We start from the raw sequence: 14,969 nt of genomic DNA on the forward strand, positions 1-14,969 counted from the left end.
GTCAGGGTGGGTGTGGGGGCAACCAATCCATGTGTCTCACTCACATTGATGTTTCGTCCTCTCTCTCCCCCTTCTTCCCTCCTCCCTTCCACTCTCTCTAAAAAAAAAAAAAAAAAAATCAATGGGAAAAATATCCTCAGGTGAGGATTAAACCAAAAAAAAAAAAAAAAAATTATGTGTATTAAAACAGCAAGTCCTGTTAGCTCTTCCTTTAAATCCAGAATCTAATTACTTCTTAATAATTCTAATAGCATTATCTAAGCCACCATCATCTTTCACCTGAACCACAGCAACTGTCTTTCAACTGGTCTCCCTGCTTCCAATCTTCCACTAGAGTCTATTTCCCAGACAGCAACAAGAGTGCTTTCAAAAAACAAACACTAGAAACCTCCCATGGCTTCTCGTTTCACTTAGAATAAATTAGAACCAGGGTTCGACATTCTCAACTGCACTTCAGTCACTATGCTCATTTTAATTCTTCACACACACACACCAACCTCATTCCTGACTCAGTCTTGTCTCTGCTTTTGTTTCTACCTAGTATATATAGTCTTCCTCCAAATGTTCACATGACTGCCTCTTTCTCATCATTCAGATTGCTGCTTAAATGTTCTCTCTCAAAGAAGCCTCTCCTCACCACTGCATTGAAAACAGTACCCCCACAACCTCTTCCCAACAAACAATATTCTCATTTTCTTTAATCTCCTGTGCCTTCATTTTCCACATGCATTTAATTCTATCTGAAATTATATATTTGTTTTTCTATTCAACTCCTGTTTCTCTCCCTACAATACAAGCTCCATGAGGGGAAGGACTTTGTTTTGGTAAGTGCTGTATCCCCAGTAACTGGAATAGGCTTGGACCATGGCAGACACTTAATACATTTGTTGAGTGGGAAAAAAAAAGAATCGAATTAATTAAAAGGAATTCTAACTGGAAAGGATTAGAAGAAATACTTACATGTTTATTGCTTAATGGTCTTTTCAATAAAGAATCTCTGGAAACATGGTCTGCTGTTCTTGCCACATCTTCCAAAAACCGATAATCTAAAAATGTCAAAACAGAAAAATAAACAAACGACATATACCAATGGCCAGGAAGCATCAATCTGCTATGCATAAGATAGCTTACCACTTAGGAGATCCATTTCAGTGAACTGTTGTAATGAAACATATGCAGTTTTATCTCGAACTCCATTACATGTCAGTTCTGCTTTGTGTTTCTTTACACAGGGCAAACTGAAGAGACAAAGAGGAGGTACTTTTATACTCTGAGGTAACAATGGTACAGATAGAGGTAATAAGGCAGGAAATTATATATATATACATATACCTGCAGGAATACCGCATACAACGTGGACATCTGTACTTGGCTTCTTCTGTACCACAAGTTTCACATCTACAAAAGCCCATATGAAACTTAATCAATTATCAATTATTGATTCTACCTATTTGTTTATAAAATTTTAATCTCAATTACTCATCACAATCAGTTTACAGACATAGTCATAAAAAGTATATGCAAGTAACTCTGATAAAATACTTGATAGCTGTCAAACATCATTAGACAATTCTCCTCTAGGAAACTGTCTCCAAACGACAACTACATTTACAATGTTGTTAGTGATATATAATTCAAGAAAACGTGTATTAGATTTTTTTAAAAATCATCTAACTTTTGACTTCTTTTACTACTATAATCACAGAATGAGATTATTCAATGACATTTTAACTTGTAATTCCTGGAAATCTCTTAACGATTGAGTGTGTGCATATATCCAGAAGTTCAATCCATGAGCTATGTTTAGATATCTTACAGGCACACACACCAGTAAAAGTATGTAAGATACAGTCAAATTCAGAGAGTAGTAGTTGCATCTTTTTCCTCAACTACACACCCAACCTGGAATAGGCATCAGAATAATCTAGGAATGCTATTACCAACTATCTGCCTTCAACTGCTCTTCTAGGGTCCTGGGATACTAACAACCAAACTACAGCTACTTCTATTTCGCCTACTGTGTTATAGATAGTAAAAGTCCCAAGAATCTGTTCACTCTTTTATTTCCTGTGCTGTCACGTGACCACACACTACTGGAAAATTAAATAAAAATAATGAGTATTCATAGTACCCACAGAAAACTAAACAACCAGATGAGTTCAAGTGCATTTCTGTCTAATTTTAACTTAATCCACTTTATCATTGTTGGTTTTATTGGACTTTTCCCCATCTTTCCTTTCTCAAACAAATACTGAGTCAAGAGCATAGGAAGTCAGGCCAGAATTTGGTTCAAGGGTTCTGGTCCCCAGAATTTTCATCTGACGACTGACCCACTGGACACCACCAGCCTCACATATTTTGAGTGAATTTGTGGTTACCTGACACAATCCTCCACCCCCAATTCCCTGCTCCCCACTCCCACCACTCAGGCTCCAGAGATCCAAACTCGTGCTTCATTTTCTACACCCTGCTGGTCGTGCAGTTTCCTTCACACTAGACAAGAGAGGGCTCCGCAGCTCTGTTTCCCCAGTGGGTTCTCCCCGCCTCACCTCGACATGGCCAGTTTCCGCTTCGAGCCCACAGAATCTATCTGAGGCTCTTCTTTCACCGTTGTATCCGCCAACATTTCTTTCTTCGGGAAATACTTCTCTTCTTTTACACACACTTCATCCATCATTTCCTCTTTTATGTTCTGACCCCAAAGCACCTCCTCCTGTTTTATCTCCAAGTTATCTTTCCTCTCTTCCTTCACTTCAAGCCAGTCCGCCGCCTCCTCCTTCACCGTCACTTTCTCTTCCTTGACCGCTGCCTCATCCATCTTCTCTTCTTTGATCGCCAAGCTGCTGTCCACCTCCTGCTTCACCTCCAGTGCGTCTGGTTTCTCCTCCTTCACCTCGGGCCCATCCTCCACCTCCTGCTTTATCCACTGGCTACCCCGCACGCCGTCTTCCGTTTCCCAAGGGTCCGTAACTTCTTGCTTCACAACCGTTAGGTCCACTGGCATTTCCTCGGCCCTCTGTCCGCTTCCTCCTTCTCCATCCCCTCTCTTCTCCGTTCCGGTCAGGCCGCTCCCGGCCTCTCCAGCGCGGGCCTCCTCCGTCCCGGCGCGGCCCGGGACTCCCTCCCTACCCGGCTCGAGCCGCAGCCGCGCCCCCTCAGCTCCACGCTGGAGGCCGCCTCCCCACGTGGCTTCATCTTCAGCAGCAAAATCCATCAGCTCACGACCCTTGGCCTCCGCTGCGCCTCTATCGTTCAATGTGGCTGGTCCACACCGATAGGTACGAGCGACGGGCGGAAGGCCGACAGCGGCCCACGTGCAAAAAAGTCACAAGCCGTGGACGCCAACCTAGTGCGTTTCTCCAGACCGTCGTAAAGCAACGCTTCCGCGCCTCGCTACTTCACGACTCGTAGAGCTCTTTACGGCTCGACGGTGGTCCGCCCCTGGTCCCGTGAGAGAATTGGGGTGAGGCCACGCCCACCGCCAGTCATCCCGCCTTCGGGGCGGGGCTTTGCCAAACCCTTACCCCGGGGAGGCCGCCCCGCCCCGCCCCGCCCCGCCCCGCGCTGTGCGCGCGACCGCAGCTCTACTCTCTGATCTAGGAGCCTGGACGACCCGGCGGGGGGAGAAGCTAAACCACAGTCTCGAAATGGGAAGACCCACCCTGATCCGTATTAAAGATTCAATCTCATCTTGTTTGAAAATGGAAAAAGTATCTTATGTTACGCTTCAACTAGCTTCAGTTTCTTCACCTATGCCCTAGAGGCGACAGCATTGCACATCTCTTGGTGTCACTGTGAAGGTCAAATGGAATCGTGCGTGGAAATAAGCTGGCCGTGACCGAAACAAAGTCAGGATTCGGTGGCTGTTATTACTGGGAATCCCGATAGGTTTCCGGTAGAACAGAACTTGTATTCTTTCAGTTCTTCCTAACAGCCCACATCCTGGTGCAGCTCCTCTAACTGCTTTCGGAGCTGGGGTTTTTTTTTGGTCAAAATGATAGAGTTCAGTTTAATAGCTGGAAACCTGGGATTGTTTTCTAGGAAGGCATCTTAACCGAGACTGAAATGTCACTAGAGAGTGTATATTAAGGACGGTTAAAACCATTTTGGCGGCTCAGCAAGCAACTGTTTGGTTGACTATAAGAGTAAGGATTAGAAGGGCCTTTCCTGACCCCTCCATGGCCAAGTAAGAAAAATCAAAGACGCAGAGAAAGAAAATGATTTGCTCAAATTACACGACTATTAGTGGCAGTACTGAAACAGAAAATTACTGGTCAAAGCCCTTTGTTTGCCCTTGAGGCAGCTTAAGGTAAAGGCCAGGAAGTGGAAGGCAGCTGTGTCCACATGAGAGGCAGGAACCAGGAACCAGAAAGCATGGAAGTCTGAATTTTATTTTGTATGGATATGTGTTGTGATGTGTTCACGTTAGGTTATTCAGAAAGAGGAGTTATTAGGGATCAATACCTGTGAAAGGAAGTGGGAAGAAGCAGGACTGGCCAGAGAGAGAATTTGAATTGTGATGCAGGCCTGACAAAGCCTTGGCCAACCTGATGGTTAGCTTTGGAGAAGGCGTTTTCATTTAGAGCATCCCACACCAAGCAGAACTGCCTCTTAACTTTAGACTTGGCCTCACTAAGCCACTTGATGCAGGCTGCCTCAGAGAGGGCCTGATCCTTGCGGCTGGGTAGCAAGTCCTTCCAAGGGGGATCTGGGTGGCACATCTCTGTGGCTACCACAGTGTGAATGTGTGTTTGCTTCTGGCCACATGGCCTCCTCTCCCTGAATCAGTTTCATTCTTTTTTCTTTAAAGCCAGTTGTCTCTTTTCTCCATTACCTTGTTAACACTCCACAACTCACAGGTGTATATATCCTCAGTGCACATAGTCATGGAGAGGCACTATTGTCTAATTCCAAATGTCTGGGGAAAAGAATCTGATTGGATCAGTAAAATAAGGGAGGTAAGAGCACTTAGTATAAACGTGATTGTAGAGTTGTTTGAGAAGAGCAGGTTGAGCTGGGCAGTGTTCTCTTATGAAGAAAAATCCCCTAGGTTTAAATCTCTGTTGCCACACTGAGTCTCAATTTCTTCCATCCGTAAAACAGAAATAGTTATACCTATTTCACAGGGCTATTTTGAGAATTAAATGAGAAAATGTATGTGAAATAACTGTAAATAGAAGCATTCTACAAATGTGTTATTTTCCTCATTCTGCCAGTAGTTTTGAAAATCCTCCTGGTAACAGCCTAATGCTTCCTCTTTCAGATGGTGGAGAACAAAGTTGACATCATCACTTTTGCTAGTTCTTGGCACCCTTTGGTCACGTGCAATAACCCTCTCCTTAATATTTTGCCATTTGTATATTTTTGCCTAGGCCTAGATCCGAAAGATTTTCTTTTATATTTTATAGAAGTTTTATACTTTTAGGTCTTACATTTAGGTCTATGATCAATTTTGCATATAGTGCAGAGTAATAGTTTTGAGTTTTTTGCATATAACTATTTCATGGTCCAAGCACCATTTGTTGAAAAGACTATTTTTCCTCCTTGAATTGCCTTGACATTTTTGTCACAAATTAAGTGACTACAAATATAAGGATTTATTTTTGGACTTTCTATTCTGTTTCATTGATCTGTATGCCTGTCTTTGCACCAACACTACACTCTCTTGATTACCATAACTTGATAGTAAGTTTTAAAACAGGATAATTAAGTCCTCTTCTCTGCTCTTCTTTTTCAAAATTGGGTTGGCTCCTCTAGATACTCATCCACACAAGCTTTAGGATCAGTTTATCAATTTGTACAAAAGAACTTGCTGGGTTTTGACAGGAATTGTGTGGAACAGATAGATCAGTTGGGAGAGAATTGGCATCTTAACAATAGTGTCTTACAACCCATGAAAAGAGAATGTCACTCATTTATTTAGATTGTCTTTAATATCGCTTAAAAATGCTTTGTAGTTTTTACTATACGAGTTTTTGCTTGCCTTTTGATAAATGTATACCTAAGTATTTTTACTGGTTGATGTGATTTTTAAAGGACTTACTTAATTTCATTTTGGGTTTTTTCATTGCTAGAATATAGAAATACAATTGATATTTGTATATTAATTTCGTATCCTGCAAGCTTTCTAAATGTATTTTTTTATTATACATATTTGGATTCCATTAGTTAATTTTTTGTTTAGGAGTTTCTGTGTATGTTTATGTAATATTGTTAGGTTTTGTTATCAGGATTCTCTGCATATCTTTTAATTTTATTTTTTCTATCTCCTTATTGTTTCTGGAGACTTTCTGGGAGAGTCCCCCAACTAATTTCTACCTTATTTGATGGTATCCAATTTCGTTAGCCCATCCACTAAATTCATTTCAATTAATATGTTTTTCGTTACCAGTACCTTCAGCTTGTTATTGTTTCACAATATTCTCCCTTACCTCTTTGGAGTTATTTCTTTTACTCCTTTAAAATTTATTACTTTTTTTTTTTTTTTTTGGTCCATCAGTTCTGCTCCTCAGTACAAACTGTCCAGCGTTCTAACAAATTTTTTTTTATGGAATTATACTCCTCAGATGTAATATTTTCCCCTGTGATCTCATATTTCCTTGGGGATATCAGCAACTTGAGCTATAATTCATACTTGAAAAGGGAGTATCAAAAGCCTAAGTGGTTTTTAAAGGGGGGAAATGGGTAAGGAGAGCGGGTGAGCCTCAGGGTAGGAAGCCTTTGGTGTTGCAACCTGGGCTCCTCTAGTCCCAATCTGCCCTTCCACGTGGAGAACATGCCCCTCAGGTTACCGCTGCATCTGTCATCCCTTTTCCAAGAGCTACTATATTCTGTGGCAGTGCCTAGACCCCAGGATGAAGAAAGAGAAGGAAAGAGCTGATCCAAGCCAACCTGTGTTCACAGTTATGAGCTCTGTTGATGTTACTCTTCCTCCTCGGGCAGGTGCTGGGCTGGTCCTGCTGTTTTCATGCCCACTTTGAGTCGGGTGGGCCCTGATCCACTGGGGCAGTGTGGGTAGAAAGGGGCACAATCAGAGCTATTAGCTCTCTATTCTACCCCTTACCTCCAACAGTGCCAATCTACGACTCCAGGCTTTCCTTTCCTCACCACATCGGGACCCAATTCCCTTTAATGTTCTTAGCAGTTCCTCAGAGCTCCCGAGTTAGGCTCCAACATCCATCACTGCCTTCTCACTTACATAACGTCTTCAGGATTAGACTTGGGGATTCCAGGAGGCAATAGTGTTGTTACTTTGCTGTCTTTTCAGGAATGGGATTCTCCATAGTGAACTTTTAGATAATAGTAATAAACTTCTGAAATGATTCAAAGTCTGTTCCAAGATCCTCCCTACTGGGCTTCCAATGACGTTGCTCTTATGTTCCCAGGATGCAAGAGGTTTCATTATATTCACAATTTCGAGGCAATGCAGTAATCCCCATGTGCTTGTCCACGGACTGCTGCATCAGCATCACCTGGTGTACTTGATCAAAAACAGATTTCTGGGCTTCTCCTAGAGGTATTTAACCAAAATGTAGTGAGCTGCTTGGAAATACATTTTTTTAATTAAAAAAAATTTTAATTGGACATCTGTAATACTTTCAACAATAAAAATAAATTTAAAATTTTATTTTTTTATTTTTTAAAATATATCTTTATTGATTTCAGAGAGAGGGAAGGAGAGGGAGAGAGAGAGATAGGAACATCAATGATTAGAGAGTCATTGGTTGAGCCCACACATCAGGCATGTGCCCTGACCGGGAATCGAACCCTGATCTCCTGGATCCTAGGTCGACGCTCAACCGCTGAGCCACGCCCGGCCGGGCAAATTTAAAAATTTTTAATAAATTGTTTGTTTCTATGAGTTTATTTGCTTAATCCCTTTACCTTTTTCACCCAGCCCTCCAACCCTCCCTCCCCTCTTACAGCTGTCAGTCTGTTCTCTGTATCAATGAGTCTGTTTCTATTTTGTTTGTTAGTTTATTTTGCTCATTAGATTCCATATGTAAGTAAAATGATTGGTACTTGTCTTTCTCTGACTTATTTCACTTAGCATAATAGTCTCTAGGTTCATCCATGCTGTCACAAAAGGTAAGATTTTACTATTTTATGGCTGAGTAGTATTCCATTGTGTAAATGTACCACAGCTCTTTTATTCACTCATCTACTGATCGGCACTTGGGATGCTTCCAAATATTGGCTATTGTAAGTAACGCTGCAATGAACATAGGATTGCAAACATTCTTTTGAATTAGTATTTCAGGTTTCTTTGAATATGTTCCTAGAAGTGGAATTGCTGGGTCATAAGGCAGTTCCGTATTTACTTTTTTTTGAGGTAACTTTATACTGCTTTCCTGCTGGGAAATATTTTTAACAAGTGTCTCTGTGTTCTTCTGATGTATAGTCAGGTTTGGTGAAGGTGAAGGGATTACAACTGCACTGTCCAATATGACAGCCACTAGCCACAGTGGCTATTGAGCACTTGAAATGTGGTTATCCAAATTGAGATATGCTGTAAGTGTAAAATACACACTGGATTTTAAAGCCAGTACAAAAAATGTAAAATTCTCATTAATAACATTTTTATATTGGTCACATGTTGAAATGATAGTATTTTGGATATATCAGGTTATGTATAATGCATTATTAAAATGAATTTCAACTGTTTCTCTTTACTTTTTAAGTAATATATCTGGCTCATACGTTTCTATTAGACAGTACTAGAAGATGTAATTCAAATTCAAATTAGATGGGGTTACCATAATGTGAATACTCAAGAATGAGCACTCTGATTTCAAACTATATTACAAAGCTATAGTAATCAAAATAGTATTGTACTGGCACAACAACAGATACATAGATAAATAGAGAGCCCAGAAATAAACCCATGCCAATAAGGCCAATTAGTCTAAGACAAGGGAAACAAGAATATAATGGGGTAAAGACAGTCTCTTCAATAAATGGTGTTGGGAAAACTGGACAGATACATGCAAAAATGTGAAAATGAACCAGCTTCATACACCATTGACAGAAATAAACTCAAAATGAATTAAATACTTAAGTTATTAAAGACCTGAAAGCACAAAACTCCTAGAAGAAAATATAGCTAGTAAACTCTCTGACATCAGTTATAGCTTTTTGTGTATGTCTCCTTGGGCAAGGAAACAAAAGAAAAAGTAAACAAACAGGACTACATCAAGTTAGAGTTTTTGTGCAGTGAAGGAAACCATCAACAAAACAAAAAGAGAGCATACTGAGTGGGAAAAGTATTTGCAAATGAGATGTCTAATAAGGGATTAAAATACATAATATATAAAGAACTCCAACTCAGAGAAAAAAACACAACCCCCAACCAAAACAATCTGATTAAAAAATGGGCAGAGGACCTGAATAGACATTTCCCCCAAAAGACATACAGATGGCCATTAGACATATGAAAATATGCTCAACATCACTATTCATCAAGAAAATGCTAATAGAAACCACAATGAGACATCACCTCATACTTGTCAGAATGACTATTATCAAAAAGTCACCAAATAAGTGTTGACAAGGATGTGGAGAAGTGGGGACCCTCATTCACTGTTGGAATTGTAAATTGGTGCAGCCACTATGAAAAATAGGTTGGAGGTTCCTCAAAAAATAAAAAAATAGAGCTATCATATAAACCAGCAATTCCACTTCTGGTCATTTATTCAAAGCAAACAAAAACACTGATTCAAAAAAATATATGCACATCTATGTTAATTGTAGCATTATTTGTAATAGCAAAGATATAGAAACAACCTAGGTGTCCATGAATAAATGAATGGATCAAGAAGATACACACACACTGGAATGTTACTCAGTAATAAAGAATGAAATCTTGCAATTTGTGACAACTTAGATGTATCCAGAGGGTATTATGCTAAGTGAAATATGTTAGATAAAGACAAATACTGTATGATTTCACTTATATGTAGAACCTAAAAAGACAAAACCAAAATAAATAAGACAAAACAGAAACTGACTTATAGGTACAGGAAACAAACTGATGGTTGTGAGAGGGAAGGAGGTTAAGGGGATGTGAAGAAGGTGAAGGGAAATAAGAGGTACAAACTTCAGTTATAAAATCAGTAAGCCACAAGTATATAATGTAGAGCACAGGGAATAGAGTCAATAATATTGTAATAATTTTATATGGTGATAGATGGTTACTAGCCTTATCATGATGATCACATCATAAGGTATATAAAAATGTAAAATCACCATTTTGTACACCTGAAAGTAATACAATATTTTATGTCAACTATACTTTAAAAAATTAGCTAATGTGTTTGTTAACTCAGTAAATAAATCTTTGTCTCTTCCATTCATTTTCCAAATTGCAGTCTGAGCATCTTTGCAAATCATGTCTGATAATGTCAATTTTGTAAAACCCTTCAGCATCTGATTGTTGCTCTTAAAATAAAGAAATAAATCCTTATTGTGGCCTTGCAAAGATTCCTCATGTTCCGGCCCATATCTTCTCTTCAACCTCATTTCTATTAGTCATCCTTCAGATACCAAGTCAGCATGACTTCCACCGGGGAGCATTCCTCATTCCCTGGCCCCCCCTCCCCGTGCTCCTGCCTGGGTCCGAGCGTGTGTTTCAGAGCACCTATTGCTCACTGTGATTAGATATCCATGAGTATTACCATTCGATGAACATCAATTTCTCTCCTAGTTAGTAAGCACTTTGAGCACAGGGACCTTGCCTTTTTTGCTTAATTTGAATTCTCAACTCAGAGCACAGTGTCTAGTTCACAACGCACAATAAAACATAAAGACACGAAGGACTTAAACACCTATGTGCATCGTGTGCTGGGATAGTCTGTGTGATTCTGAACATTAACATCCACCCTCTGCCTTCAGGGAGGCCACAGTGTAGTGAAGGCAGGCAGGCACGTGAAGAGCAGTAACCACTCACTGAAGAAAGTGCAGACTATGTTATGAGCCCTAAAGAGGAAGCGGCACGCGCTCCTCGCGGGCAAAGTTAGGAAAGTTTTCCCAAGGAGTTAACTTGAAGAGTGAGTGGGAATTGGCCAGGAGGGCAAGGAGGGAGACCAGAAAGTGGATTGAAAAACTGTACCTTCGGATGAGTGGCTGCTGTGCCCTGACTAGGGGCGGCTGGCGTGTCCTGGCTCTGCTGGGAAAGGAGGGACAGAAGGCTGAGAGGTAATCGGAGGCCAGGTCGCCAAGGTCTTACGAGCCTTCCAGAGAAGCTTGCATTTCTTCATCGTTTCGGTGATCAGGAGCCAGATTTATTTCCTGAGCTTGGGTTCTGAGGTTGGGATGCAGAAGTGGTCAGGCAGAAACCACAGGTTGGTTCCCGGTACGATGATTCTCCAGCAGGGGAGGGACACACCGTGATTTGGGTGGGCCTATTACGACAACACAAGTAACCGTTTCCAAGGAATTGACTGCATCTATCATTGGCACAGCATGATTTGGATCAAACAAATAAATCATAATTTAGGAGGTTTAATCTTAATTCATGAGCCTTTAGCAGGGGTGGGGAAGCTTTTGTCTGCCACAGGCCATTTGGATATTTATAACATCATTCAAGGGCCATACAAAATTATTAACTTAAAAATTAGCTTTGAAAAAAGCTCCTAGGTTTATTGAATTTCGAGTCCCGCCTGCAGTTGCCTTGGCAGGGCCAGTGGGCCGGACATTCCCCATGCCTGTAGCCTGTAGTTTAGAGGGTCCAACAGAGGAATCCAGGACCTAATATAGAAGGGATACACTATTTGTTGCAGAGAAGTACATGAAATAGATTTCTAAAAATATTTCAGAAAAAAATTCTAAAAATATTTATTATCTTTTGCATATCCGAAGCCTGAAACCAGCAAGTTTAACTAGCCAGAATACTTAGTTATGAAACCAAACTAAATACATTCTGAATGTATTAATTTCTCACTTTCAACTATTAAACCAAAACCTTTTTGGTGTCTACCAATTAGGTTTTGTACCAAGTGTTTTTAATTTTTTCATTGTAGAAAGACAGAAAGAAAAATATGTAGTAATTTTTTTTTGCTTTACTGAATTATGTAGGAAATATTTGGGAACAATTAAAAATTATTTTAACTGTGAATGTGTTATATAGTTATTTTGGCATTTGTATTCATAGTTAAATGCCTTAACCTCTTTTACAAATGTTCCACTGAGAAAAATTGAATGTTATATATCAATAATGTTTAAATAATGTTTTTTATTTTCTAATAGTTAAGGAAGATCTTTATCCCTTCAGGAAGAATGTCCTTTTTATGAAACTGGGTTTCCAGTGTTTGCTTCAAGAACTGAGAAGTTTTCTTGAATTTCAACTCTAAATTTGTCCTGAACTAGTTACCTAGTAAGATCAAATTATGTGTAATGGGTTATTACTGAGGTCATTTTTGTACTGTGTGCTGTCCTAGAATTCTACTGCTAGGCACAGCCAAGATGATTGCTCAGATTTCCCATCAGTTGCTCTACTCTATAGAGGTGCCATTTTTCTAACTTGACTTTGAATTATACCAGTACTCTGATTCAAAGCACACAGATTGCATAATTGTGTACCTAGGCTAAGGTGACAACTTCATCATACCAATATCATAGCCAACTACTATGTGGGTCATGGTGAAAAAGTTAAGCTTTCATAGGGCAGAGCACTAGGCATTGAAGGCTTAGCTTACACTTATTTTTGAAACTATAAAAAACTGCTAGCCTTGTGTGGAAGGGCCAAACTCATTGGTGTGGGCCAGAAAATGAGGTCTGCCAAAGTGTCTGCTGCCAAACACCGTGTGCCTCCTGCTCAGGTCACATCTATGCCACTTGCAGCTTTCTCTCTTTGCTTATTGCAAAGTCATCCAACAAGCGAAAACAAAAAAGCAAAGCAAACCAACCAACCAAAAACACACTTTTTGCTTTTAACAGAAAGAACTACATTTATGTTTCATTCCAGGTAAAAAGCTGCGACAGATCTAGGTTTTGTGAGACCTGAGGCTCATACAATTTAGGGTCTTTTTTATGAATTAAAAATTATTAAAAGAATTAAAAATTACTGTACTTTTGCAAACTTTACAAACAAATGCCCATGTGAAGACATTTTAAAGACCACTAAGGGGCTCTAAGGCTTAAATTTATTAGCCACACAGTAACTCTGCCTCTACAGAAAGCATATTTTTGGTCAACTTGATAGAATTTTAAAATTAATTTGCTGTACCTTTTAGGCTTTAGTGTAATATGCCGAATTATTTCACCAATAGGAAAATGTTTTTACAGTGTAATCTATAAATTTAAAGATTTTACTTATGACTTGTGGTTACACAAAATATAAATACAAAGCAAGGTATTCCCATTATATACATATTTCTTAAATATACCTAGGAAAATCATTTATGTTCCTGAAATAAGTTTTTTTGGGGGAGGAACAGAAGGTATAGCATACAGACTGAAACTATAGTATTAATTATGGTTTCTTTCATTTAGAATCAACCTCTGCTGTTTAAAAAACATTTCTATGTTCCTCCTCATTGCTATAGCCCCATTTTTAAAAACTGTGGCAAAATATACAATATAAAATTGGTCATCTTACTTATTTAAAGTGTATAATTCAGTGCATTAAGTACATTCCTATTGTTGTAAACCATCGTTACCATCCATCTCCAGAACTTGTCATCATCCCGAACAGAAACTCTGTAGTCATTAAAAAATAATTCCCTAATCCCATCTCACCCATCCTCTGGTAACCTCTATTGTATATTGTATTTTCTGTCTATAAATTTATTTTTCCATGGCACTTCATAGAAGTGAAATCAGACAATACTTGCCCTTTTTTTGTATGGCTTATTTAACATAGCCTAATGTTTTCAAGGTACATCAATCTTGTTGCATATATCAAAATTTCATTTCTTTTTTATTCCAAATAATATTCCAATGTATGTATAACATGCTTGTTTATCACTTCACCTGTTTGATACACTTTTGGGTTGTTTTTAGCTATTCTGAATAATATCTCTTTAAACACTGCTGTACATCTATCTTTTTGAGTCCTTTATTTCAACTCTTTTGGGTATATATACATGAAGTAGAATTTCTGGATCATATGGCAATTCTATGTTTAACTTTTTGATGAACTGCTAAATTATTTTTCACAGTGGCTCTACCATTTTACATTTCCACCAGCAATGTACGGGGTTCCAATTTCTCCACATCCTCACCAACACTTGTAATTTTCTTTCTTTTTCCCCTCCCCCTCCCTCCCCCCCCTCCCCGCCTCCCTCCCCCCTCCCTTTTGGTTATAGCAGCCATCCTAATGTGTGTAAAGTAGTGTCTATGGTTTTGATTTGCGTTTTCCTAATGACTAGTGAAGTTGAGCATCGTTTCATTTGTTGCCCTTTTGTATATCTTCTCTGTAGAAATGTCAAGTTCTTTGCACATTTTTAAATTGAGTTGCTTTCATTTGTTTGTTTTTATGAGTTGTAGAAGTCCTTTCTGAATTCTGCATGTTAATCCCTTATTAGAGATATGATTTGCAAATATTTTCTCCAATCTGTGGGATGTCTTTTCACTCTCTTGATAGTGTCTTTTGATGAACAAAAGTTTTTAATGTGTGAGGCTTTATCTTTTTTTTTTGTTGACTGTGCTTTTGGTGTCATCTCTAAGAAGTCATTGACAAATCCGATGTCATGAAGTATTTTCCCTAGGTTTTCTTCTAAGAGTTTTATAGTCTTAGTTCTTACATTTAGGAATTTGATCCATTTTGAGTTATTTTTGAGTATGATTTAAGGTAAGGGTCCAACTTCATTCTATGGCATGTGGAAATCCAGTTTTACCAGCAGCATTTGTTAAAAAAAAAGTTTTTTCTCATTGAATGGCCTTTGCACCCTTGTTGAAAATCACTCCATATATGGAAGAGTTTATTTCTGTGCCATGACCTCATTTTGCGCAAATAGGAAATAGGCCCTATA

At 39.1% G+C, this 14,969-nt stretch overlaps 1 protein-coding gene across 1 annotated transcript in view; it reads right to left on the reverse strand.

Annotated features, from left to right (window-relative positions):
- The window catches only part of ZNHIT6 (zinc finger HIT-type containing 6), a 46,764-nt gene extending 43,377 nt beyond the window's left edge, over positions 1–3,387 (reverse strand). The window contains exons 1-4 of the mRNA XM_081143704.1: positions 2,550–3,387; positions 1,333–1,398; positions 1,132–1,238; positions 961–1,046 (exon numbers count right to left, since the gene is read on the reverse strand). Of these exons, the coding sequence (XP_080999830.1) occupies positions 961–1,046; positions 1,132–1,238; positions 1,333–1,398; positions 2,550–3,214 (924 nt within the window). The 5' untranslated portion in view covers positions 3,215–3,387. The remainder of the gene's footprint in view (positions 1–960; positions 1,047–1,131; positions 1,239–1,332; positions 1,399–2,549) is intronic.
- Between the last annotated feature and the right edge of the window lie 11,582 nt (positions 3,388–14,969).

The sequence above is a fragment of the Miniopterus schreibersii genome (genome assembly GCF_964146895.1).
Source record: "Miniopterus schreibersii genome assembly, chromosome: 8".
NCBI classification, from domain to species: Eukaryota; Metazoa; Chordata; class Mammalia; order Chiroptera; family Miniopteridae; genus Miniopterus; species Miniopterus schreibersii.